This window comes from Rhinopithecus bieti, unplaced genomic scaffold (assembly GCF_001698545.2).
Source record: "Rhinopithecus bieti isolate Rb0 unplaced genomic scaffold, ASM169854v2 scaffold_6481, whole genome shotgun sequence".
NCBI lineage: Eukaryota > Metazoa > Chordata > Mammalia > Primates > Cercopithecidae > Rhinopithecus > Rhinopithecus bieti.
The window spans coordinates 3,667,009-3,693,136 of NW_016805314.1; the positions used below are offsets into that span (position 1 = coordinate 3,667,009).

At 52.3% G+C, this 26,128-nt stretch overlaps 1 protein-coding gene and 2 long non-coding RNA genes across 23 annotated transcripts in view; 1 reads left to right on the top strand and 2 right to left on the bottom strand.

Annotated features, from left to right (window-relative positions):
• The window catches only part of IGSF9B (immunoglobulin superfamily member 9B), a 47,172-nt gene extending 46,339 nt beyond the window's left edge, over window positions 1–833 (bottom strand). For all 20 annotated transcript variants that reach the window (XR_001885636.1, XR_001885635.1, XR_001885634.1 and 17 more), the window contains exon 1: window positions 536–833. Coding sequence is in view for 6 of the 20 variants with exons in the window: in XM_017872160.1 (XP_017727649.1) it covers window positions 536–599 (64 nt within the window). In the remaining 14 variants the exon portion in view is untranslated. The remainder of the gene's footprint in view (window positions 1–535) is intronic.
• Window positions 834–3,817: 2,984 nt separating this feature from the next.
• Window positions 3,818–22,799, bottom strand: LOC108529674 (uncharacterized). Its single transcript, XR_001885607.1, has 3 exons — window positions 21,824–22,799; window positions 20,592–20,691; window positions 3,818–3,897 (listed from the first exon to the last, which is right to left on the bottom strand). It is a non-coding gene; the product is annotated as an uncharacterized LOC108529674 (long non-coding RNA).
• Window positions 22,800–22,978: 179 nt separating this feature from the next.
• On the top strand, window positions 22,979–25,831 carry LOC108529675 (uncharacterized). Of its 2 annotated transcripts, none has more exons than XR_001885608.1 (3): window positions 22,979–23,253; window positions 24,478–24,600; window positions 25,619–25,831. It is a non-coding gene; the product is annotated as an uncharacterized LOC108529675 (long non-coding RNA). The 2 variants fall into 2 exon arrangements; XR_001885609.1 differs by lacking the exon at window positions 25,619–25,831 and adding an exon at window positions 25,062–25,612.
• The last annotated feature ends 297 nt before the right edge of the window (window positions 25,832–26,128 follow it).

The following is a 26,128-nucleotide window of genomic DNA, read 5'->3' on the forward strand; positions in this document are numbered from 1 at the left end:
AGATGTGTGGGCAGGAGGGGCGCGAGCGAAGCGGTGGGCGCCCGCAGGGCCGCGAACCCGGGGCCTTAGACTCGTGTGCCGCGGGTCCCAGGGACCCTCCGGGTCGCGCCTCCCCGCAGGCGCTCCTCGCGGCGCGGGGCTCGAGCGTGCTGCAGCCTGCCCGGAGACCGCAAACTACCGCAGCTAGAGTTTCCCGCAGCTCTGGGAGGCGGCCGCCGGGTAGGAGGCGACGGGCTCGGCGCGCCGGTGTGCACCGCGGGGCCCGTGGTGGGCGAAGTCGACCTGGGTTCCACTGCGTCCTTTCCCCGGGTGCCCGGCAGCCCGTGGGCTCCGGCCCCTTCCCGCCCGCCCCTCCAGCCCACGGCCCCCAGGCCCTCCCCGGCAGTGCTCCCCGGCGCGCCTGGCCCGCGCCGGAGCCCGAGCCTCGCCCGCGGGAAGGCGCGCTGGGGAGCTGGGGAACCGGGGGGCCGAGGAACCGGGAAACCGAGGGGGCCGAGCGCGAGGGGCAGGGGAGAAACGCCGCACTTCAACTCACCTTGAGCCGCAAGCCCTCGGGTGCCGATCACACTTGCTATGAAAGTGGCCACATACCAAATCATAGTACTACCGCGCCAGCCCGGAGCCTCATCCTATCGCAAAGTGCTCCCGCGCCCGCACGCGCCTCGCGCCCGAGCGCCCGCCTCGCGCCCGCCTCGCGCCGCCTACGCCCCGCGCCGGTGCTCCTGCAGCCCGGGCGGCCAGCTCTCCATCCCTCCTGGGCTCCGCTCGGCTCGGCGCGCGCCTCCCCGGCCCCGGCGCAGCGGCACCTGCACTACTCGCCCGGGCGGAGCGCAGCCAGGTCCACGGTGAAGCCTAGCCGGGCCGGGCCTCCGGAACCGCCCCCGCCGCCCGCCTATTGGGCGCCTCCCTCAATCCAGGGCTCCGATTGGCTCAGCCGTCCGCCCGTCGCCGCGCGAAGGAGGCGAGCCCATTTCAAGGTGCGTTGAAGTGTGGCGAGCACAGAGCCGCAGAATCATGCGCATTGCCGGGGAGAAGGCGGTGTAGCGTCTCTGCTCGCTTCTCTCTCGCCTCACACTGCGTGGCAAGTTTCTGGTGAGTGAAGGAAATGGTAGCTTCTAACGGGACCCTGACGGGTCGCAATTACCCCGGACAGGTCTGAGGGAAGTGGAGCCCCCGCCCACTCATGGAACCCAACATCCGGTTTCCATCCTGCAAAAAGCAGTTCCCGAGAGGACCACGCTGATTCTATGATGGGGAAACCCAGGAGCTGGCGGCCCGGAAGAGCCGGGGAACGTCCTTCGCCGGAGATCTTTTCAACTCAGAGGTCACGCGCCGCCTCCCCACCCCCACTCGCTCCGCACCCAGACACGTCCCCAGAGCAGCGCACCACCCCCTCCAAACGTGATGCAGACCGGGGGATGACTAAAATGACCTCTCAAAGTCGCTAAGATTTAGAGTGAGTCATTGGCTCAGCTGCGAAGTGCCACAGACCCCTCAGGAACACTCGTGCACACACACTCCACCCCCAGTGCTGGTCACTGCTGCTCGTCATTACTGAATCCCGACTCCGAGCAGTCAAAGTTGGGGCTTTTTCCCACTTCTCCTGATAAAAGCTGCTTCCTCACGCACATGGTTCCTCCCCTCCCCACCTTACTCGGAGCCCAGCCCCGTCTCTACCGCACGAAACCAAGATGGGTTTGGGGGACGCTTTAGGAGTCTGGGATGGTGGAGACCCAGGGAAAGGGAAGGGGCTTCTCATCCTACAGAGGAATGTAAATAGGAAACTGCAAGGTCTTCGTACGTTCCAGTCTCCCTACCCTATCCTGTCTCCGTCCCCTCCCCCAATACAGTTGTATTTGCAGAAGAAATAAATGAGTGTCATGGAAACATCTACTATAAACAGTCACCTCACACCAGCGCTCACAGGCTGCAGTGAAGATGTTTGTTCTTTCAAGGAGTGAAGGCAGTGGTAAGAATCACACCGCTCCCTGGGACGGGCTGTTGGCCAAGGAAGGAAGGCAGAGGGTCAGCGAGCGAGAGCTCAGGAATTTCATCCTCTCAAAGCACTCATTAGCACAAAGCCCTGGCTCCAGGACACGAAGCTCCCAAAACAGCAAAGAGACTTGCTCCTGGGAAAGCGTGCGCACAGGTGCACACACATGCACAGAAAGTGGCCTTGAATACGGAAAGTGGAGCCTTCCCTGACACCAGAAGCCTCTTAGCTCACCGCCAGCCCTGAGGCGGAAAGAGGCCCCCAACAGAGCAGTCAGTGAGCACATGGATAAAGGTTGAGGGCCTGGATAGATGTGGAGAACCAGGACTCTTGAATAACCTTCTACCCTACCCACGCCTCCACCCGTGCAAACATACTCAAGATGCATAACCTGGGCCCATCTCTCCCTGAGCCATGATTTTGGTTATCTTCTTGGGCAAAGATGCCTTTCTGGGGACAATTAAGTGAGCTGCTCCAGGTCTCATTGATGCAGTGATTTCCAGGTGGCATGACCCGGAATAACTCCACCCCCAACACACACACACACACACACACACTTACACACTTTCCCAGGGCCCCAGGACTGTAAAGACATATTGGAATCCATTTGCAGAATTGGTCATAACAGGATCCTTCTCCTCCCAAAACCTCTAAGAAGCTAACTGTGGTCTAGAGAAAAGTGCTGGATCCGCAAAGGCTGGCCCCAATTCCTCACCATTGTTAGGTGTGGAGTGGGAAACAACAGGTCTCAGAGAAACCCTCTCTTAGGGGCGTGCAGGGCAAGGAAAAAGATGGAGCCACTCTCATCACCCATCTTGACTGCTTTCTTTGACCATCCATTTGTCGTACCCAGGGTTGTGGCTTCTGCTAGAAAAAGTAGAGTTGTCTATCAGAATGGATGGCGGGCGTGGAGGCTCATGCCAGTAGTCTCAGCTACTCAGGAGGCTGAAGCAGGAGTATTGCTTGAGCCCAGGAGTTCTAGGCTGCTGTAATCATGCCACTGCACTCCAGCCTGGGTGACAGAATGAGACCCTGTTAAAAAACAGACAACAACAACAAAAGTGTCTGTCAAATTGGAAAGAAAAAACACGTAACAAGCTTTAGAACATGAATTGGGTTGGGAAGGGGTTTAAAAGATCTGTCTAAAGAGGATAATAAATTTCTTCTGGATAATTCTACTGGAAACAGTGGAACAAGGGATGAAGGCAGAGAGGAAGGGGAAGAAAATTAAGATAGAAAGGGAGAAGTTCATCATCATCATCATCATTAGACATATCTCAACTGGGTTTCAGATCAGCTGAAGAGAGATATACTGTATGAGCTTACAGTAGGGAGTGAGTCTGATCAAATCTTTTCCTCTTGGCGTATGGCTGAGCTTTGGACCCAGAACGGTTGGCTGCCCCTTCCTAGCGTAGACACATCCAGTTGAGTGTTCAAGGGGAGCATAGACCCCAGATGTCCAAGAGGGACATGAGGGAGGAACATGAGCCACTTTCCTGAGCAGGTCCTAGGTGTACCTGAATGTCATTGATGTCACTAATAAACGCAGTAATATATCCAGGGATGCTATGTTTATCAGATATGGGAGTGTCTGTCATCTTCTTTTAAGAGGCATTGACTTGTTGGAAATACAAAACAATAATCCCATCAGTGTATCTATGAATAAAAACCACATGCAGCCACCTACCTACACATCCCTAGAGGCCTCTGGAGGACATGTGAGAAAAAGGGCTAACAGAAGCTTCAAGGGTAGAAGAGGAAACTATCCTCATTCCCTCTTCACAGTCATTGAACAAGGAGGACTCAAAAACAATAGTTCACTCGCCTGTCACTTCTCACCTTCCTCAGTGGTTCCAGACCTCATTGCAGAAGCCAGGGTAGAACAATTGTTGGGACAGCTGCTTCTGAAAAGGAGAGCCAGCTCTAAATAAGAGCAATTTACTCAACACAAACACCAAAGAGCATGTTTAGTGTCTACATAAATAGGGAACTGTATCAGTTGTCTTGCCATGTAAAACCAGCCCAAAATATTATGGCTTAAAGCAATAAGGCTCATTCATTTGCTCATGAATCTGCAATTTGGACACTGGTTGGTGAGGACAGCTCTTCTCTACTTCATGTTGCATCAGCTCCAGTGGGGTGTGGACCTTTCTTCTTTCAGGATGACCAGGATGGCTCACGCACGTGGCTAGTAGGTTGACTCTGGCTGTTAGCCTGGGCTGCCAGCAAAGGGCTGTGATTCCTCCTCAAGTGGGCCTCTCTGCAGGCTGCCTGGGCTTCCTCAAAGCATGGTGGCTAGGTTCCAAAAGCTGGCGTCCCAGTAGAACCAGGTGGAAGACACATAGCATCACTTCCATCAGGGTCAAAAACCTGCCCCAATTCAAAGGGAGAGGATGCAGTTCCCCAGCTCGCAATAGAACAGTGTCCCTGTCACTTTTTTTTTTTTTTTTTTTTTTGAGACAGAACCTCACTCTGTCACCCAGGCTGGAGAGCAGTGGCGTGATCTTGGCTTACTGCAACCTACGCCTCCCAGGTTCAAGCGATTCTTCTGCCTCAGCCTCCTGAGTAGCTGGGACTACAGGCACACGCCACCACACCCGGCTAATTTCTGTATTTTTAGTAGAGACAGGGTTTCACCATATTGGCTAGGATGGTCTCAAACTCCTGACCTCATGATCCACCCACCTTGGCCTCCCAAAGTGCTAGGATTACAGGCGTGAGCCACCGCACCTGGCCCCCATCACATTTTAAGAAGAACTTATGGGATGGGAGAGAGTGTTGCAGCCACTTTTGGATGATACAGTTTGCAATGAAAACAGTCTTCAAAACTGAAGCAAAAAAAATGACTGTTAGAAGAAATAACTAGAAAGAAAGGTATATATCAGAGTTCTCCGGAAAAACATATAACTAATAGGATTGATATAGACATCAATATTGATATCAAATATACATATAGAGATATAATGGGATGTATTATAGAAATTGGCACATGCAATTATGGAAGCTGAGAAGTCCAATGATATGCCATCTGAATGCTGGAGAACCAGAGGAGCTGGTGGTGTAATTCAGTCTGTGTGCAAAGACCTGAGAACCTAGAGTTCTGATGTCCAAGGGACAGGAGAAGCTACCCCAGCTCTAGAAGAGAGCAATTTGCCCACCCTCAGCCTTCGTTGCTCTATGTGGGGCCTTGACGGAAGGTAGGATGATGGCTGCCTGCACTAGTGAGGACAGACCATCTTAATTCAGCCTCCCAATTCCGTTGCCAGCCTCTTCCAGAAGCACCCTCACAGACATACCCAGAAAGAAGGTTTTATGAGGTATCTGGGCAGCCCTTACCCTAGTCGACATCTAAAATTGACCAACACAAAAGGGCTTGGCATATAGTATCCGATCTCAGAGTTTTCTCCCTTTGATTCAAGCTACTGTTGCCAGTCCCAGGTGTCAGGGATATGCCCTTGATCCTTACAGAAGACTAGCCTGTTTGTGAAGCAAATCCTTTTACCTTGCTTTCTTTTAATATACCAGAGACCAGTCAGCATATTTTAAAAGAACTTGGAGGAGAGAATAAAATAAATAAAATTGCATTTCTAAAATAAAATATATAATCTTAAGATCTGATGCAGGAGAAGTGGAGAAAAGCTTTGCAAGGGTCTCAAGCCCTCTCACCATAAGAATTTTTCATCTAGGCTCAAAATCCTCCCAGAACATTGCAGGGACCTCACATGACGTTCGTCTCTCCTGGCTCCCTGCTTGTCTCTTGGGTGGATGGCCTCTGGTCTTAAGTTGTTTTTCTGGACCCAAGTAGATATTCTAACCATCCATCTTGCCCTCTCCAAACATAAATTCCTGAAGACTTTGTTTTATTCAAACGCAAACTTCATTATGAGTCAAATTTACCAGGTTGGGCACGGTGTCTCACCCCTATAATCCCAGCACTTTGGGTGGCTGAGGCAAGAGGATTGCTTGAAGTCAGGAAATCGAGACCAGCCTGGGTAACAAAGCAAGATCTCATCTCTGCAAAAAAAGTTAAAAAATTGGCCGGGTGCGGTGGCTCAAGTCTGTAATCCCAGCACTTTGGGAGGCCGAGATGGGCGGATCACAAGGTCAGGAGATCGAGACCATCCTGGCTAACACGGTGAAACCCCGTCTCTACTCAAAAGAATACAAAAAACTAGCCGGGCGAAGTGGCGGGCACCTGTAGTCCCAGCTACTTGGGAGGCTGAGGCAGGAGAATGGCGTGAACCCAGGAGGCGGAGCTTGCAGTGAGCCGAGATCACACCACTGCACTCCAGCCTGGGCGACAGAGCGAGACTCCGTCTCAAAAAAAAAAAAAAAAAAATTAGCCAGCACGGTGGCATGCTCCTGTCGTCCCAGCTACTTGGGAGGCTGAGGTGTGAGGATCCTTTGAGCCCAGGAGTTCTGGGCTGCAGTGAGCTATGATTGCACCACTGTACTCCAGGCCGGGTGATAGAATAAGATCACATTTTTTTGAAAAATTGCTACAATGTCCAGAGTTCTGTTGAGGTGCAATTTCCTCTGAAGGCCACAGCTTGGTTAGGTGGTGGTAACTGACCCAGAGAGTGATCCAGCCCTTCCTAGCTTAAGATACCCTTTCCAACCACCATAGCATCATTTTATATTTCATCCAGATGAGTCCACAGCCCAGGAAGAGGGTCAACCCAAATCCCATGCATTGCAAGGGTACATCCTAATGTTGCTTCCCTGTGCTCTCACCATCCCACGCATATGGCAGAGGTAGCATGTATGCCAACTGCTGCCCACATATGCAAGTGGACAGCAGATGACACTCTCTCACAACCTGTCCCGGTCATGTGTGTGTGCACAGGTGTCAACATGCATCTCTACAGAGCAGAATTCTCTCATGCTGAGCCTGAAGTCAAAATTCTTGAAGATTTATTTGTGGCAATGTAGTAGAAGTTAATGTTAAAGAAACTAGAATTTCAGCTGAACTGTATTCATTTCTTGCCTAGCTGAGAAGGGAGGAGTCCTTGCTCAAGGGAGAAAGTAGACCTATAATTTAGGATAAGTTTATTTGAAAGCTAGGTGGACAGCACCCTCAGCCTTATTAATCCCTCTCCTCTTTTCTCTTGGTGTTCCAGGCCAGCTCTGAACAATCTCAGAGAAGACATATTTCATTGTTGTGTGACTTAAGGTAGGACTACAGAAAGGAAGTTCATCAATCTGCATGAAATTTGTCCCATAGAACTCAGGAGCCCTATATAGATAGCCATGCTTGTGAACTGCCCCCCAGGAACATGTCACCCTCACTGTTCTGCAACTCCTCACCTTGCCAATGGCTGCATCATTAAAAATGTTGTTCTCAGGCCTCCTGGGGCTACTCTGGCCCACCTGAGTATGCCCTTGTCTGTCCATGGCCACAGGCCCCAGCTGCAAGGCACAGTGACAGATGGGCAACAGTGAACCTCACTCAAACTCTTGGCATCCAGAAGTCTGGAAGAAAACTAGAGTCAGGGCTCCACTGCACCATCCAGCTCTGGCCCCAGCAGCCTGAAGGTGTGGGTCATTCTCTTTGTCTGAGTTCTACTTCCTCCATCTGGAAAAGGGACCATAGAAGGTAGTGGGAACTAAGGCCCAGGAGAGAAGGATCTGAAGACTCTAATGGGCAGTTTGTCACAGACTCTCCAACAGCCCAATGTCATGCCCCTGTGACAGGATACAGGAAGAAAATGGGACCTGGCTTTCTCCCCAAGCCTTGAATAGCCAGGGATTCTAGTACAGCATAGATGCTTCCACAGAGGCACATGGAGTCCTGGACTCAGGCAAATGACAACCTTGAAACTGCCAAAAGGTGGACTCGAGCAGTGGCTCAAGAAGCTACGAGGAGTCAGCCAAGGAGCAAGTCATGCCAGAATGCCAGAAACAGACAGGCCCAGGGCCTACGCTCAAGAAGCGCCAGCAGAAGGGATTCCACAATGAATGAGTAGCACCTGGACACCAGCCTGCAGTCAGCACTGTGATCGGCCCTACGGAGAATACCAAAGTGACCAGCCACAGTCTCAGTCGCTCAGGACCTCAGCACCTGGATGGAAAAACAAGGCTGACCACATGAACGGCACTTACTAAACTCTGTCTACACCGTCTCAAGAGTGAGGATGGCCCAGACTTGAATTGCAGTAGAACAGGACAGTGGCATGGTGGCTCACACCCGTCATCCCAGCACTTTGGGAGACCGAGGCAGGCGGATCACCTGAGGTCAGGAGTTCGAGACCAGCCTGGCCAACATGGTGAAACCCCACCTCTAAAAAAAAAATACAAAAAATTAGCCTGGCATGGTGGCAGTCACCTGTAATCCTAGCTACTCAGGAAGTTGAGGCAGGAGAATCACTTGAACCTGGAAGGTGGAGGTGGCAGTGAGCCGAGATTGCACCATTGTACTCCAGCCTGGGCAACAAGATGGAAACTCCATCTCAAAAATTAAAAAAAAAAAAAAAAAGAAAAGAAAATGGAGATGGCGCAGATGGTGAGGGCTGAGTAAAGGAAGTGAAGTCTGAACTCAGTCTTCAAGAAAGGAGAGGGAGAGACGGGATGGAAGAATAAGAGACTGCCAGCCAGGAAAGCTGCTGCTCTGAAACTTGCTGAGGTCAAGGGGCTGGTCTGTGCAGCACCTAGCCCCAAGTTGGCATTCCCTAAGGATGCCTGGCAGCCGAACATGCAGAAGTGGCAAGGAGGTGGCCCGGCTGGTCAGTGTGGCACAAGGAACGGGCTTCCATGTTTAGAACAGAACTGTGTTGGGGGAGAATGAGGAAATAGGTCCACTCAGAAAGGTGGAAAGGAGGCATAGGCAAATGGGGCGAATTGTAGGTTAATTTGGAGGGAGGCAGTGAGAAACAGGTCTGGGTGGAAGGAAAGGCTGAGGAGAAGGAGAAAGTACCTCTCTTGGTCAAAACCAAACTGAAGCTGAGGGCACAGAAGTGGGACCTGGGGAGAGGAAAGAGGTCCTTGCAGGGCTGTGGGGGGCCTGGGCTTCTGCTTTGGGCCTGCAGTTGGATAGGCTGGGGGTGGGGGAGGAGACTGGGCCCTGGAGCCACAGCTGGAGGGCTCTAGGGGGTCTATTCTTGTACCCATTCGACCCCCAGACCTCTCATTCCCGGACCTCTCCACACTGAGCTCTCAACACCCACACAAAAGGGCCTTGTGTGGTATTACTGGAGATGCCCAATGCAGCTTTATCTCACTGCCCCCACCCTTCCCGGGAGCCTTGGCATGCACATTGCCCCAGCAGGTGCAGGGGACAGGAAGAGAGGGGCTGGGGACCAGACAGGGGCCAGAGGTCAGATGGAAACATCAGCCTGCCTCCCTCCCCTGCTACCCCTCTGCCTGCCCTTTTCCACAGCCTTCTATCCTAACCCCTCCCTTCTCTGTTTCTCTCCTCTCCTCTCTGTCCCTCCCCTCGCTGGGCTTCAGAGTGGTATGGACAGCTTAGAGACAGATCCGGATTTATTCTTGGAAAACACGTCCATGGCAGAGGGTACCACAGCAACAAGTTTCCATGGTGTTTGGACACAAGGCAAATATGGCACAGAGGAGAGATTCCTGGACTCCAAGACCTGGGTCCTGTCCCTGCCTCTCCTCACCACCAGTGCATCCTTAAGCAAGTTGCGTAACCTGCCCAAGCCTCATTTTTTTTTTGCAAATGTCCAACCATTTAATCAGCTGTCTGAACCCACTATCATGTGCCAAACACCTACTGGGAGCCAAGCACTTTACTAGGTGCAAGACAACACAAACATGGTTCTTGCCCTCACAGAACGTACAGCTAAGAGACAATAGGGTTGCTCAGAAGAGGTTAGTACGGCGGCCAGTCCACAGCAAGTGCTCAAAAGATGCTGTGCACAGGTCTACCAGAAGCCCAGCAAGGTGAGTGCAGCCGGACCTCCATCTACCCTGTGGGATGTGGCTGCGATGGCCCTGGCTAGAATTAGAGGGTGGTGCTTAACCTCTGACCTTGTCTGCAGCCCAGTGTCTGTTCTAGGTGGTTAAAGACCAGGGGAAAACATGAGATAGAGGATAGAGAGGACTGCCCAACCTGGGGAGGCCCAACTGTCAATGATATTTGGTGTGTATGAATGAGAAGGGTGTGTTCCCGGGGGCAAGGTGGGAGGAATAAACATAGTAACGGGATCTGTTTGGGAAAGGTGAGTTGATCCAGAGCCCTGACTGGGGAGGGCTCGGAAGCTGGACTCCCTCCCCACTCCCTTTCTAGGAAAGCAACTTGGAAAAGCAGAGCCTGGGCCTTGGTGGTGGGCACAGCTGCCAGGGGAGCCTGGGGCAGTGGGGAGGGGGAGTGTGGGAGGTGGCCAGTGGAGGAACTGAAAAGAGTCTCATGGGGAATCCCGGACAATGAGCTGATGGAAGGGGGAATATGGGAAGAAGGGGATGGAGGGGCTGGCTCTGCGAGGGCTGCTCTCCTGGCAGCTTCCCAAGGTTAATTGAGGGGCACGGAGCAGCCTCTGCGACATTCCAACAAGAGGGAGGCTGGTTTGAAAAGAGCATTTGCTGTGGGGAGAAGGGGCCTTTCTCTGCCCTGGGCTGCCGTCCCTTTGTGGAGGTTCTTTGAGGCATGAGCCCTGTGAAAAAGCAGGGAGTGAGGAGGGGCCAGGGTGGATGGTTCACCATTCATCGTCCAGGCCAACGGGCTGCTCTTGGCAGAGAAGAAGGGGTCAGTGGCTGCTTCAGCCGCCCTCAGCCCTGAGATGATGGTAGCTGGGAAATCGCTGTACACGGAATTCTAGCGAGTCTGACTCTAACATGAATTACGGGTATTTAGAGAAGAGCATGAAGGAAGAGAAGGGGAGGAGGCTGAGTATCAACTGAAGGACAGGCAGTGCCCTTGGGGGGATCGGGAGTTGGCAGTGTAGAAGAAAATGTTGACAATTTTTCAGAGACCTGTGTCTGGGTTGAAGGGTTTGGCATAATCAGAAATGCCCAGGCTTTTACCATATGGTGTGTTAACACAACTAAAACCCACGTGTTTCTGCAGCAACACGCTGCACACACAGCCCTTGTAGGAACACACACACGTATGCAAAATGACATGTACAGAGGTCCACACACCAATGTGGGCCCTCCTGCGCACACACTCACACGCAGAATCTCTTCAGATAACCACACCTATGTTATCTACACCGTCTGCTCCCTCTGGAGCTGCTCCTGTGTGCAAGTGTGTGCCACATCCTCACGCATCGCGAGGCTAACGTGGGCTGTGTGCAAGTAGGACACGTGAACACATGTGCAGGTGGGCCTCATGCGCTCCCACACCAGAACTCCTGGCATGGACGTCCCCAGAACACCCTTCTCGTCTTGCCTAAATCAGGTCCCAAGGAAACTTGTCCGCCTGAAATCCACCTCCTCCACCCCTGCCCCGGGCCCAGCGTCCAGGCTGCCCATGCTTCTCGCAGTCCTGCCCTCTGGGGCGCCTGGCTCCCACCCGCACGGGCTCCGGGCTCTAGGGAACGACCGCCAGCAGGTGGCGCCGGCGGGAGCCTCTGGAACCAAGACGAGCAGGAGGACGAATCCGCGTTTCCGCCTTGCTGTGCTGAGACCCAGCCCCGGCATCATCTACCAAGACCACCAGGCCAAAGAAAGCCACTCCCAGGAGAGAAGAGAGAAAGGACAAGATCCCGCCGCTTGGAGGAGACGGGCGGCGGAAGACCAGGGACAGGAAAGTGGAGGGGAGCAACAAGCGCCTTCTGCGGGGTCAGCTGGGGGTCCGGGTGTGTGTGCTCGTGTTCTGCGTGCGCCTGGCTCTCAGTGTCTGCATATGTGAGCGCTGCACTATGATGCAGGGCGCTACCCGTGTGTCCGTGGATATGGAAGAAGGAGGTTTGAAAAGCTTTGAGGACACAGGTGTGTGTGTTTGCACGAGCGCGTGTGTGTGTGCATAAGTCCATGCGTGTCTGCACATTCTGCTGCGTACAGGGAGACTCGGGGAGAAGGTAAAGATGAAGTCAAGCAAACTAGACCTCACAACTGCAGTACGGCCAGCACCCCACAGATCACAGTTGTTAGCCTCCTCCACACACTCCCCACACCACGCACACTCCAGACACACCACACCGCACACCACCCACCACAGACAGGTGGCGTGCCAACCCCATAGAGACCGCCACCCACACACCTTTCTCAACAACACGCAGCCGGAGAGAAAACCTAAGAGATACCATATAAATACAGCAACGGCAACACGGCTGGGTGTGCCACCCTCACCGTGTGCCCCTCCAACACCAACATAGCACTGTAACCTGTTAGATCCCTCAGTGCCCCCTACACGGCCCCCCAACAAAGGAAGAAAGTTCAGGGGCAAGAAAGATACTCCTCAATCCCTGAAAGCCCCCCGGTTCCTGAGCCCTCCTGGAAAGATCAAGAGATGTGTGGCATCAAGAAGCCGTTGTCTAAGGATAGGGGCCACAGGGGAATGAACAGAGAGCCTTCTACATCACACCCCATGTGCCCCAGGCTGGGGCAGTTGGTGGTCCAGCCGAGTCCCCCCTCAAGCACTGTGGACAGGCCTCCGTAAGCAGGACGGTGAAGCCTGGAGCAGTTCTCAGAGGTGCAGGACACCAGAGGCCACTTACCTGCATCCAGAAGACCAGCTAAGTCAGATACACTCAAGTCCAACCTTGTTGACCCAGGAGTCTTATAAACAGGGGTTGAAAATACCTACCTCTCTGGGCTGTCAGGCGGATCAAATGACTGGAGACCATACAGCACCCAGCACTGTGCCTGACGTGTACTAGAGAACACTGTCAATATCGCTAACAACCACTCTGGCTCCCAGCCCCAGGGACTTCCAGGCCAAGAGATGAATAGTCTGTGCAAAACATATTGATTTCCTTGGTGACACAGCATTGCCATGTTGCGGGACCATGAGCCAGGATATCTGGGTTCATGCCCCAGTCTTGCCAAATTTCTGAGACCTAGGCAGGTTACTCACCCCATCTGAGTCTCCGTTTCCTGTCTACTAACTTGGAATAATCACAATAATAATACTAACACGAACTGAGCTTCCTGAATGCCAAGCCCTGTTATAAGCACTTTACAAAGATTAAATCCTTGAATCCTCATGACATTAAATGGAAATGATCTGTCACTAGCCTCACTGTATAGAAGAATAAATGAAAGCACTTGCCTAAGATCACACCAATGGTAGGAGTAGAAACTGGATTGGAACCCAGGCAGCCCACCTCCAGAATCTGTATTCTCAGCCATGACACAGTGTGACCTCCTTCGTGGCAGGCCGTGTGCATCCAATGACGTCATGGGTCTAAAAGGAGCTTGAGGACTGCACAGCATTATACGAATGTTAGGGTATATTGTTATGCATCCCAGCCTGGCTCATGTATGAGTAATTGTGCAAGGAATGAGAGCCGAAATGAATACAGGAAACCGGGTGGGGACGGGTGCCATCTGGGACTGGCACATCACACCAAGAAGGGAGAAATGGGTAGAAGATGGGCCAAGAGGGGTGGGCAGCCATATGCACCCTCGCGTGGCTTTTGACTCTCTCCTTAGTCAGTCCATGACTAGGTAAGAGGTCAAAATAGTTTCTAGAAAATCAAGAAGATAATTTCAACTCACCCCAAAATCCTTCTAATCCTTCTCTTAATTACAACCTTTGTCTCACCTGACATCTCTCTTCTTCCAACCCCTAAAGCTGTCCATTTATCCCTCTGCTCCTTGCATTACCACCCCCCAACCACCTTCCCTCATGTGAAACCTGTCACCAGGTCTGCGACCTCTCTGAGAATCACTATGCCAGGAGAACCGGTGTTAAGCTGAGTCTTCCTAGCACAGGTCCCAGAAGGACAGTCAGGAGGGTTCTGTGGATTCAAGAAGGTACTTCTGATGTTTCCAAGGGTATGACGTGGAGACCGAGAACTACTTTGCAGATTACTTTAGGCAAAGGAGACCTCTGGACACTGCTAGGTCCCCGACCAGCCTCATCCTGTGACCTGCTACTTTCTGTAGAAGGTTCTCTGATGCTCAGAATGGAATCATTTCACCACAAACCCATCTTTCTGGAAGGCCCATACCTCTCGTGCTTGGTTGGCTGCTGTGCAGGGCAGAACAGTCACTGGCCAGGGACAGAGGGGCTTTCAGACACTCACACTGCCCCATCTCCTACGCTGTCCCAATCTTCCTTTTCTTCCCAGAATCCCAGGCAGTCTTCCCAGCCCTGAGCTGGTCCCCCTTCCTTCCCCTCCTTGCTGATGAATCTGTTAGGACAGAGTTCTTTCCTTGTGCTCCTCACGCTGGCAAATGATCTCAGGCGTTTAACAGCAATGGCTGGGAATCTGTCACCATTAGTGGTCAGTGAAGGCACCCAAGCACTCTGCTCTCTGTTTTGTTCTTACTCCTTTTCTGTCTCCTGTCGTGTTCCCCTCCTGTTTCCTGAACCTGCGCCCCCACCTCAACCCCTCCCGCCCCGCCCCGACCCTCCACTGCCTAAGAAAGATGCAGCTGCTTCTCTTCCAAAGCCCACAGAACAAGTCTTAAGGAGTCTCAGAACAGCCTGGGTTTTCAAGAACGGTCATTCAGTCCTTCTATCTTCACTCTTCACTCACAGCAGGGACGGCCCCACTTCTCTCCTCAGGCAGTCGGGATGACAGGCACTCAGGCTTCCCCGTAGCAGCCCCTGCCCTGAGCTGGCACCACCTGCTTCCTGACATCTCTTTGCTTTCCACTCCCTAAAGCTCTGTTCCTGTTTCCCCAAACCAGGCTCATGGATCACCAGTGTCAGGATCACCTGGAGCACATGATAAGAGCTCAGTTTCTGGAATTCACCTCAGATGCCCCCAGACCTGCTGAATCAGAGCCTGGAAGCAGGGCCTGAGAGTGGTGCCTCTGCAGAGCCCCTGGAGCTCAGGCACAGCTTGGGGAACCACTGTCCTTGTAGGGGCAGGGACCATCCTCCAAACCACCAACCTTCTCTCCAGATGACCAGCTGTCCTCAGACACACACAAGCTCTGTGACCTGTTGCTAGAGGAAGCCCTGTGCTGGCCGAGCTGGGCCTGGGCTGTGAACCAGGCTCTGCCAATCACTCATTATGGGAACGCTAGCAAGTTACCTTGCACGTGTGCCTCCATTTCTGTAGCCACAAAATGGGCTTGATACTTGTTATCTCATCTTATGATTATGATATAAGGTTCAAAGGAGAAAAGAAAAGTGGAAATTTGTTGAAAGGCAAGTTGAATAAATGATGTGTGATTCTGTTATCATGTAAGAGATGCCTGGTGGTGAAAGACATGGTGTCTGTCAGGAGATACTGTTCCTGTCACGCAGTAGACCAGCAAACAAACAAGCAGCGTGGCCACCCCAACACTCCCTGTGGGCTTTTCTCAGCTTGTCCTGAGCCCAGGAAAGGAAAGGAGGCTGTGGGGGTGCGTCACGCACTCACAGGAAGAGTCCCGGAACCTGCTGAAGGAGGTTTTGCTCCACCCACGCTGCCCGCATCTGCCCACAGGCCTGCAGCCCCTACCAAGAGCAGTGGGCCCAGCCCTCTGCATCGCTGCTCTCCCTCTAATTACTCTTCACGCACTCTGGCGCCAGGCCCTCCAACCAAATTACAATTGATTCTTCACTCCTCTTGGATCAATGCCATCGACCCTGGAGCAGGGAGGACAAACCCAAACTCACCCTCTAGGAACCAATGGCCCAAGGCAAAGCCTGGCGAGAGACCTGCTGGTGCAAACTTGGAATGTACCTGCACACATGTGTGCACATGCACGCACACACATGCATTCATCCCCTTGCCCAAGAAGTACATGGATCAGTATGCACACAAAATGCACCGGGCCACATATGAGTATCCACATGTAGACACATACATAGCTTGATATAGACGGACACTTTCATGCATGTCTACATGCATGTACACAAAAAGCACACACGCCCACTCACACGCAGGAGTACAGACACATGCCATTGGCTAGAGAAGAGAATGCTCTGAGGCCCACAGGAAGCATGCTCCAGCCAAGTGAGGAGCTGGATTCTAGCCCATCCCAGCCCCCTCCCCAGCTGCCCTCCTAGCTCCACGTGTGAGCACACCCACCAACAGTTACGGTGGGAGGGGTCCGGTATGCCTGCGACACACACCTCCAAGCAGAAACTCCTCTAGTGTTGCGGAGGCCTGTGGTGTGCCCTCCCCTGCAATGGACCCTGCCTCCTCATCCCTTTGGGGTGTTGGAGAAATGCCCAGCCGCTTCTCCACCAGACAAAGCCCATTATAACTCAGCTGGGCTCTCTCTACACCTCAGTCCTCAGAGGAGCTTGGAGTGCGTCTGCACCTGAGGCCCCAAACCATTGGAAAGGAGGTGCCAATTCCTACAGATGCCAACACAGAGTGACAGCCACCAGCTCACTCCCTTCCCACACAGAATGGGAACATGAGTGGCAAGTACAGAGGAGAGAGGAGACAGAGTAGGACTGGCCATCCAATACAGCCCAAGCAGACACCCAAGGCCTCAGACTCCACTGCCTCTTTCCTTATGGCCAAGTTCTCTACTCCCCACCAAAGGCCAATGGCTTCCTGCCAGGCACATCTCCAGGTTAAGTCGTAGAAACATAGAACGTCACAAGGAGAAAAGCTCTGGGAGACCCTCGAGTCCCTCCGGCCCACATTCTCTTGGTGCCCAACTCTCCTTAATGACATTCCCAGCAAGGGACTGTCCCTCACACCGAACATACGGCACCCAAGGACACCGGAGGAGCAGAGGCCTCCCATCACGCAGCCGGTTCTCTGCCGAACAGTTCTAAAAGTCTCTCTAAATAGAGTAAAATCTCCCTCCCCAGAATGTTCACTGGTTGGATGAAGTGGAAGGAAAGCCATTTCAATAACAAACGGTTGGTCTGCAGCTTGTCTGAAGGAAGGGGCACTGTTTGGCATTTCTACTCATAGTTCTCAGTGCGAGGCTCTGCAGAGGCTGAGGGCGAGACCTGGGAGTGATCTGACCCTCAAAAGAAGGTGAAGGGCACCGAGGCCTCCCCTATGCAAAAGGAAGATCTTGAAAAAGTCAGATATCTGCCAATCTATGGAATAAGGCTTATTTGAGTTTTGTCTCTAATTTTGTCTACTAATTTCCCTTTATTATACCAATATCCTACTAATATTCCTAGTGAGTTCTTGGCCTTCGCCTCCCCCCAGATAAGCTGCATTTGCAGGCTTACAGCAGCTGAAGATAGATGTGTACGATCTGGGGAGGACATCTTCAGTGCTGTGCGTTCCCCATCAACCCCTCGGGCCTTGGCCCCATCACTGGAATCAGAAGCCTGGCACGTAAAGCCAAAGTCTCTGTCCTCATGGTCTCCATGTCCGTGGTCTGAACCTTCTCTGTGTAACCTACTTCCTGTCCTCTATCACACAGATCTTTTCCAACCATCCTTGAGGGTTTAAGGACCATCAACTCTGCCCCGCCATCCCTGGGCCCCCATACCCCACCAGTAACAGCTGCGTGGACTGAGAGGAATTTGCCATTCAGTGGTCCCTTGCAGGTCAGAGTAATGGAGAGAAGTCTGTGGAAGATCCCTGTGGCCGGCTCTCTCATCCACCATTTTACTCCCACCACCCCACCATCTATGCCAAAAGGTTGGAAAGCATTTCCCAAAACACCTTGCACTATGTTTCTGGGTGTGGATTAGATGCCACCAATTGCGTGCACTTGCACAAGATTTGGCAGACAAACGGGAGAGGGGTGCTCTTCCTGCAGCCCTAGCTGTTGGTGTCTATCAAGGTCATAACAGGCTTGCAGGAGTTTCCAGTGTTCATGCTTCATTTTCCAAGATTCAGAATGTTAACCTGCACAGCCTCTCCATCCACCTGCCTGCTCCCTGAAATCCACTGTCTCTTCTCTCATCTGCAGTCTCCAGAGGCTTCTCTAGGGCCAGTGGCAGCTCTGACGTCCAAGAGCATATCCTCAATGGTGCCTCTGAGTCATGGTTTCAGTAATTCTGTGTTGTTCTGGGAGTCACTGTAGTAGCCTCAATCCTGAATCTGCTTCTTCTGCCTTTCCAATGATGGTGTAAGCTCCCAAATTCCTGTACGCAGTCCCTTTTGGCTTGAACTACGTAGAGTGGGGACTTTTCCCTTTACTGAACCTTGACATACAAGATGCAAGCTAGGGTCAGAGCAGTTATGGTGTCAACTTCGTTCAACAGACATTTAATGAATGCAAACCATTTCACCTGATGCTGTGCCAGGCACAGTGACATCATGCAAGCAGGTGCACTGTGTCCTGACATGGTGGCAGTAGGCAGGGCAAGGGGTCCATATCCAGTCTTCACCCAGTCAGCCCAGCTCAAGGCAGCAAGGTGAGTGGGAGTAGGGCAGCCCTGGCTTCAGAAAGGCTGGGTTGAGCTCCGCCCAGTTCCAGTGCTCACCCCAGATGCAGGCGGGTGGCTAACCCTCTCTCTAGGACTCAGTTGCTTTGCTTCACTGCCACCACTCCTCTTCCTCTTTGCACTTTTATCCCTCATCCTCCAGACTCAGGGGATATGCTCTCCCCTGCAAGTCTTCCTGGCCCTCCCTCAGTGCCTCTGGTCCACACTTCATAGAAAGTGTTCAATGAATTGAATTCATCTGATTCCCAGCCCAGCATTTCTTCTTTCCTGAACGCACACACGTGCACACTCTCACACACTCACACACACACACACTCACCACTAGAGTAAGCTATTTGTCTTGGGTGGGGTTCCCCAGATGCCAAGTCTGAGACTGGGGATTCTGTGCCAGGGAGTTATGGAGGGAGGGCTCCCAGGAGGAGCCTTAAGGAAGAGAGGAAAGCAGAATGGCAGGGGAAGAAGCCAAGAAAAGAACATGGTTTCATCTGAAGTATCTCTTCCAACTGCCCACCCCCAGAGTCCCGGGCAGGAATGGCACCACAGACTTGTCCCACGATGGGGAAAGTGCTGGCCTTTTGTAACCTGCACCAGTCCCTCGTGGCTGCTCGTCACCCTGGTGTGGGGCGTGGCCTCCTCAGCATCTCCCTGCAAGAAAGGGTGCAGCTCTGAGCAACAGCAGCCCACACTCAGAGAGAGGCAGAGGGGCAGACTGTGGCAGCCCAGGAAGGAGACCTGGGAGGTGCACTGACTTTGCAAAAAGTATAACACGGCAAATGCACTGCAGGATTCCTAGAGAATAAGAACTGGACAGAATGGGGTCAAGGGAAAGGTAGCAGATTCCTAATCCAGTTGCCTTTCTCCCCACCAGCCAAGCCAGAGGTGGGCCAGGTTGATTCCCAGCAAGACAGCACATGGTCACAACAAAGAACTGGTTGTGCTTGCAGTGTTTGGGGATTCATCATGAGCTTACTAAAAGAGTGACATAAAGCTGCAGGGCATGTTTTTACCCTGCCACAAACAGCTGTTGTTTAGATGCCAGTGAATTCTGCCCTGTGTGGTGGGACCTATGCACTGACAATGGGCACCAGGGCATGGCACAGGGAAGATGCCCCACTCTGCCTGAAAGCTTTGCATATGTTCTGAGTACCTCCTCAGAAGGTGACAGCCTCTGGCACCCCCTCTTGTGACCAGCCTGTAGGGAGATCTCCTTCTCTCTAGCTGGAAGGTGGTGCTGTTCCACCCAGAAGCCAGGACGGGCAGGAACAGCTGTGTCAGGGGAGCAATGCAGCCCTGTAAAGACACAGTGAGCTGAGAACGTGTCGTGTCACCTGAGCCCAGAAAGAAAGGGCAGAGCTGGTCAAAGCCGGCCTTGCCCAGAGAGAGGAGACACAGCCCCAGAGCCTGCAAGGTGACCTGGATACCTTGTACTTTGGCAAGGAGGGACAACGCCACAGTGACCTGATGCCTCAGTTTTCGTCTAAGCCAGAAATCGTGAATTCTATACCCCCTACAATAGACTTCAGTGGGGGCCAGCATCACCAAACCAATAAAAGAAGCACTCTGGGAAAATTCTGCACAAGCCTCTTTTAACTTGTGCTCAGTCTCACGACTTTTCCTTCTGCTTCCTATCCCTGACTTTTCTTCCTGTCCTAATGGAGCAGGTGGTGATCCTTCTTAGGGTGGAATTGGCCTCAGAAAATATTTCCCCTGGCCAAGAAGAAAAAGTGACAGCAACAGGTCCCAGAGAATCTGTCTATATCTGGACACATCGGATGCCAGAGCAGAAAAGCCTGCACCGGACGCCACCAGCCTGGAGTCCCTGGTGGGCATCCTCTCCTGTCCCGAGAAGATGACACTGGTGGCTCCCTGCTTACTAGGCTGGGGTTGTACATTGTCTTAATTTACTGTACGAGCAACACCCACATTGGTTCTTATTTGCATGGTGAACACTGAGCTGGGGCAGTAAAGAAAGGGTCACATTTTACAGTAGAGCTGGGAGCATTCTCCTTGCAGTGAGAAACTGCTGAAAATAGGCTTAGCCAGGAAGATGGGACTCAAGCACCAGGGAATTAAGGGAGATGTCGATGGGGGTGTTGTTGGGGGACAGAGCAGAGTCGAGCGTATAGTCTGCCTGAACCAACTGGTTGGCCCTGGTCAGCCTCTTGGGCTGAACTCCGCCCTTACTACTTTTATGTTCACCAGGCGTCTCTCTCTACTCACCTTTGGGATACCGCTCCTTGCATGGCAAACACACCATCAGCTCTGCGCCAGAGGCTGCTCGGAAATACTGTTTCCTTCTCTCTTGAGCAATTGCTACATACTGGAAATGCAAAAGCCTTGTGAATTCTGGGGTTGTGCGGAGTCAAACTGCCCATTCCCCACCTCCAGAGGTGCACATGCCCCAGAACATCAGGTGCTCTCCTGTTCCTATGCATAAGTTATGTGAATGTGGAAGGCAAGGCTTGGCCAGAGACCCCAGTCCCTGCACACCTGAATCCAGGCTGTGCCACTTGCTCTGGTCCCCCTCCCTGGCCCTGTGGCTCTCCTGCAGAGATAGTGGTGGGGAGGACAAAGGCAGGTCAATGCATGCTCTTAAAGTTTGTGCTGAAAACTCCACAATGGTCTTGGAGGGCAGCCTGGACACAAACATCTCCTCTGGTCAAGACCAGAGGCAGGTGTCCTTTCTTCTTTCTTGTCTCCAGGTCTACACCCACTTGACCAGAGAGGGGAGGGGAGCCACCTCAAAGCAGGATTGAAAGCAGAAGCACTTCCATCCTGTGCAAGCGTAGAGCCCCAGCCAGGCATGCATAGGTCAGGACGGCCCACCAGCAGGAAGGAGGACAGTCCTAGGCACAGAATCCCCAGGGAGAGGGACCAGCCCTGCAAGGTGGCCCCAAACCACCCTTGCCCTCAGCCCATGGAAATCCAGCTTCTTCCCACTTAGGCATGAGCTGAGGGCGGGAATAATGGGCAGGGAAGGCCCGAAGCTTCCCCAGGAGCTGGCGTCCCAGGCCGGGTGTGGTCCCTCAGCTGAGCAGTGCTTCCTGCATGAAGCAGTTAGGAAGCTGCCTGTGTTTCCAGGGCTCTCGGGGGCCCCGGCTCTCACCTGAGCCAACACAGAATGAGAGGCCAAACTGCGGTGCCGTGGGAGGCTTCAGACGGTGTTTCCTGTAGGTGTTATTTCCAGCCTAATGCTGTGTTCACACGGCTCTGCCTGGTGATTACTATATTACGATATATTAATCATAGGCTAACGAGGCACTCCACCCCACTCCTCTCTCCAGGCTGTGCAGGATCCCACCCAGATCCCACAGCACCACAGGCTCTCCTGTGTCTGCACCCCCAACCCACCCTCAGGGCCCCCTTGCCTACAGATAAACTCAGAGGAGGTCATTTCTTGTGTCCGCATCCAAGCTAACGCTATCTAAAGCCAGGGTTTGGCACCCACAAACCTTTGTGATGCATTAGCCCCTCTTCCTCACTCTCCGATGGCAAAGAACCAGGAGGCAAAACAAAGCCCAGAAGACAGGAAAGTCATTCTGATGTTTTTCTTGGGTCCAGGAGAATGAGACAGGCTTTGGCTCTCTGGGACCTGTGAACTCCCCCAAGTGCTGAGTGAACTTGACTTGGTCCTGGGGAATTGGTTCATTCAATAGCATTTAAGTCTTTATGGGGCGAGTGCTGTTTTCAGCAAAGTGAACAGGAAAGTTCCTAACTCCCGGAACTTCACTCCCGACGGTGGTACGCTGTCAGGCCTCAGGCTGCTGCAGTGAAGGGTCTTGGTCCTTGACCGTCTGGTGAGGACGGTTCAAACCAGTCCCTTCAGGGTGTGGTCTGAGTCCTCAGTGGTGCACCGGCTTTAGAAGAAAGAGAGAGAGGACCCAGAGGGAGAAGACTCACTCCCTGACCCCAGGAACAACGTCTGGCAGGAAAGAAGCGCAGATGAATGCAGTGTCTCACGCCAGGACCAAGGAAGCAGGGCACATGCTACTGAGCTGATGGAGCATCAGGGACGATGCCACTCTGTGTATCTGTGTCTGTTTCAGGAGTCAAACTCCTCACCAGTCATTTATACTTTGCCTTTTTAGGCCTGTTCATTTTTTTAGGAGTCCTTCAGTGGCATGAGGTCATTTGTATATGCTCATCCACAATATGAGCAGGGCATAGAATATGCCCAGACTTGGGGCATAATGTCCTGGACTTCATAGTATTAGTGGGTACCGTGATGCGAGGTACCAACAGAGGCTGGTATGGTGATGATGCTGAGGAACAAGAGGGCTTCCCAGGCGGGAGAACTGGTCACCTGGAGATGATAAGGGCATATGCTGAGCCCAGGCCACAACAATTTATTTGCAAGATATGAGCACTACAAATAATTCATGCCTCCTGAGGTTCCCAGTGCTCCAGGCCTCCTGATGTCCACATGTTTTTATACAGTCCCCTTCCCTAGGGCTGACTTGTGTTACTCACCAATAGAATCACAGGGAGGCGATGATGTGTGACTCCCATTGCTTTATCACAGAGGCATTGTGCCTTGGTCTCCTGGATGACTCACCTGGGGAGAAGTCATTGTTATGCCATGAGGATGCATCAGCAGCCCTGGGGAGGGTCCTCACTGAGGACTCCAGCCAAGTGCCAGCATCAACCGCCAGCCACATGAGTGAACCTCCTTAGAAGCAGGTCCTTCCTCTCTTCTGGGCTTTGTTGTGCCTCCTAGACCTTTGTCATTGGAGAGTGAGGAATAGGGGCCTCCAGCCTCAGTCAAGCCTTCAGATGATGATAGCCCAGGCTGGACATCCAATTACAGTCCCATGAGAGACCCCAGGCCAGGACCACCCAGCCAAACCACTCCTGAATTCCTGACTCATACACACTATGAGAGGTAAGAAATAGAGATGGTTGCTTTAAACTGCTAGGGCTTTTAAGACAATACGCATTGCAGCAGAAATAAGTAACACATATCCCTAGTAATAATGTAGTTCCTAGAACACAGCAGGTGCTCAGGAAATGTTTCACGGATGAATGAATGAAGCTTCTTGTAGAGGGGCTATCAGTCAAACATTATGACTACTGATGAGAAGAGGGAATTGGTGAACTCATGTTCCAAACTTGGAAAGATAAAAGCCCATAAACTCGGGAATTCAAGAAATGTCATAATACTTTATTTTCTTTAAATCTGGATAAATTGACCCCAAGTCATTATTGTTACCCAAAACCCCTCTTTACCCCACCTCAACCTCACCCAAGGATCTGGGAAAGATTCACTGTGGGGGAAAAAGCCTCTACTCCCCAAGTCTACGATGGCCATTTGTGATACCTTCAAACCTCACACACCATGATTCCTTAAAGGCAAGTTATGCTACAGCTATCAGGACTGTCTTGGGAGTCCCAGTGTCTACAATACAGTCTCTTAGACACTCTCTTAGACAGTCAGGAAAGCCATTCTCTTCTGAGGTCTCACACCTCATTCAGACCTTCAACAAATATTTACTGGGTGCTCTACTAGTTACAGTTCTCTAGATAAACAGAACAAGTACAAGAGGGTGGAGAGAGAGAGATTGATTTTAAGGAATTTGCTCCTGTGTTTAGAGTTGGCAAGCCCAAAGTCCGCAGCATATGCCAACAGGCTGGAGACCCAGGCAAGGGCTGATGTTGCAGCTCAAGTCCAAAGGCCATCTGCCAGCAGAATTTTCTTTCCTTCAGGAGAGGTCAAGTCTTTTTTATCTTAAGGCCTTCAACTGATTGGATGAGACCCATCCACCTTACTGAGGGCTCTACTCAAAGTTGACGGATTTAAATGTTAATCTCATCTAAAGGGTACCTTCACAGTAACATCCAGATTCATGTTTGACTAAATATCCGGGTACCATGGCCTAGCCAAGCTGACACATAAAATTCATCATCGTAAGATGCCATTAAGTGATGTAGGTACTGGGGATAGAGCAGTGAACCAACACGGGCAAAAACTAGGACTTTTACATTCTAGGAGTGGGAAAAATAATAATAAACCATAATCAGATACATATATCATGTTAGGTAGCTATCGTACTAAGGAGAAACACCAATCAGGTTACATGAAGGAAACTAGTGAAGGTTGCCATTTTAGATAGATTGGTCAGGAAGATCTCGAGAAATAACCCCTCGCTTAAGTGAAGAAGTCACGCAAATACGTGGGGGAAAGGACCTTCAGGCAGAGCAAACAGGACTACAAAGACCCTCGCACCAGAAGGTAAGGACCTGCCCCTGCTCCCAAGCCCGAGACCCTCCACCCCACTCCCCACCACTGCCATCAATCACCTTGGAAGTTCCCCTTCCACCCTCCCCAACCCAATTCCTCCAAGGAGCCCAGCCTTAGAAAACAAAAGCCAGGAAGGAAGCGTGTCTATGAGGAACATAGCTCGTCTGCGTAAGCAAGAGAACATAGAAGACCTGGATGCTTTCTTGGAAAAGGGTGCGAGCGGGTGGCGGGGGGGATATAAATAGACCAAAAATTAATTTCTCAAAAAATCAAACAGCCACAGAAACAGCAGCTGCTCCCCACATCCCACTCCCAGCCAGGCTCTTGAGGTAGGATTGGGGGTGAGGAGAGGGGATGAAGGGAGAAGCAGCAGGAAATCTCTAATTCTTAGACTCTCTGATTCAGGAGAATTCACTAATTTCCTGACAAAAATGAAGAAATTTTCTTCCCAGGCTGTCAGACTTCTCCTTCCCAATACATCCAACTTGGATGTGAAAGCCTGTGGGAAAGGCGAAAGGATGTCTCTCTACTCACACTGGCTCAGAGGCAGGAGCCCAGCACTCCCTGGAGAGGAAGCTACCAGGAGTCCTGCAGCAGCCCAGCACCCATCTGCAGCCAGGCCCTGGGAGCTCCCCCCGCCCCCACCCCAGAGAGGTTGGAGGCCATGGTGACCGAGCACCAGGAGAGGGAGAGGCAGGAAGGAGCACTGGCCTCCTGTGCCTGAGCCAATGTGGACCTGAAGTAGGAAAGTTGGAGGGGGAAGAAGTAAGCCCACACCCAGTCCCCTCCCTAAGGACAGGGAGCTTAAGCCAGACCTGCTGCAGGGGAGGATGGGGGTGGCTCCAGGCCAGAAAGCCATGAAGAGACTTCGTTTCTGCCCCTCGCCTTTCCTTCCCTCCCCCTCTCATACCGCACACACACAACACCCTCAGAGAAGATGGTATCTGGGAAATTGAAATCAATTCAGCACAACAAATCGGTGTGCATTAAATGTACTTCTCCTTGCTAGGTGCTCTGCCAGGTGCTGGAAATGCCAACAGAAATAAAATGCAGCCCTGCCCTCTGTAAGCTTATCCATGGTTACAGCATGATTGCCAGTGTACCACTCATACGAATAAAGCACAACAAGGGCACAGAAGAGGAAAAGCTTAATTCTGCCCAGGGGCTGGCGGGGAAGGCAGCTTTGTCAGAGAAGGTGACATGTGACCCCTGGGAGTGAGCTGGGGATGTTACAAGGGCTGGTAACACAGCAGGTCACACGGTGCATGTTTCCCAGGGGCTTCCTGGGTGCTGACCAGAAGGCAGGCTGTGGTGAGGGAGGGGTCCCCAGGTATCAGCAGGGGATGGTTTGGGGTGAGTTAGAGACAGATTGTGAAGAGGGAACGTGGGCCATTGCAGGAGTCCAGGTCAGTGGACTCCTTAGAAGGGGCAAGGTGTTGCCAGCCCCTTCTAAGGCAAGGCAGTGAGGACAGGGAAGAGAAGGCAGATCAGAGGGAGGTTTCAGGTGGATACCAAGGCC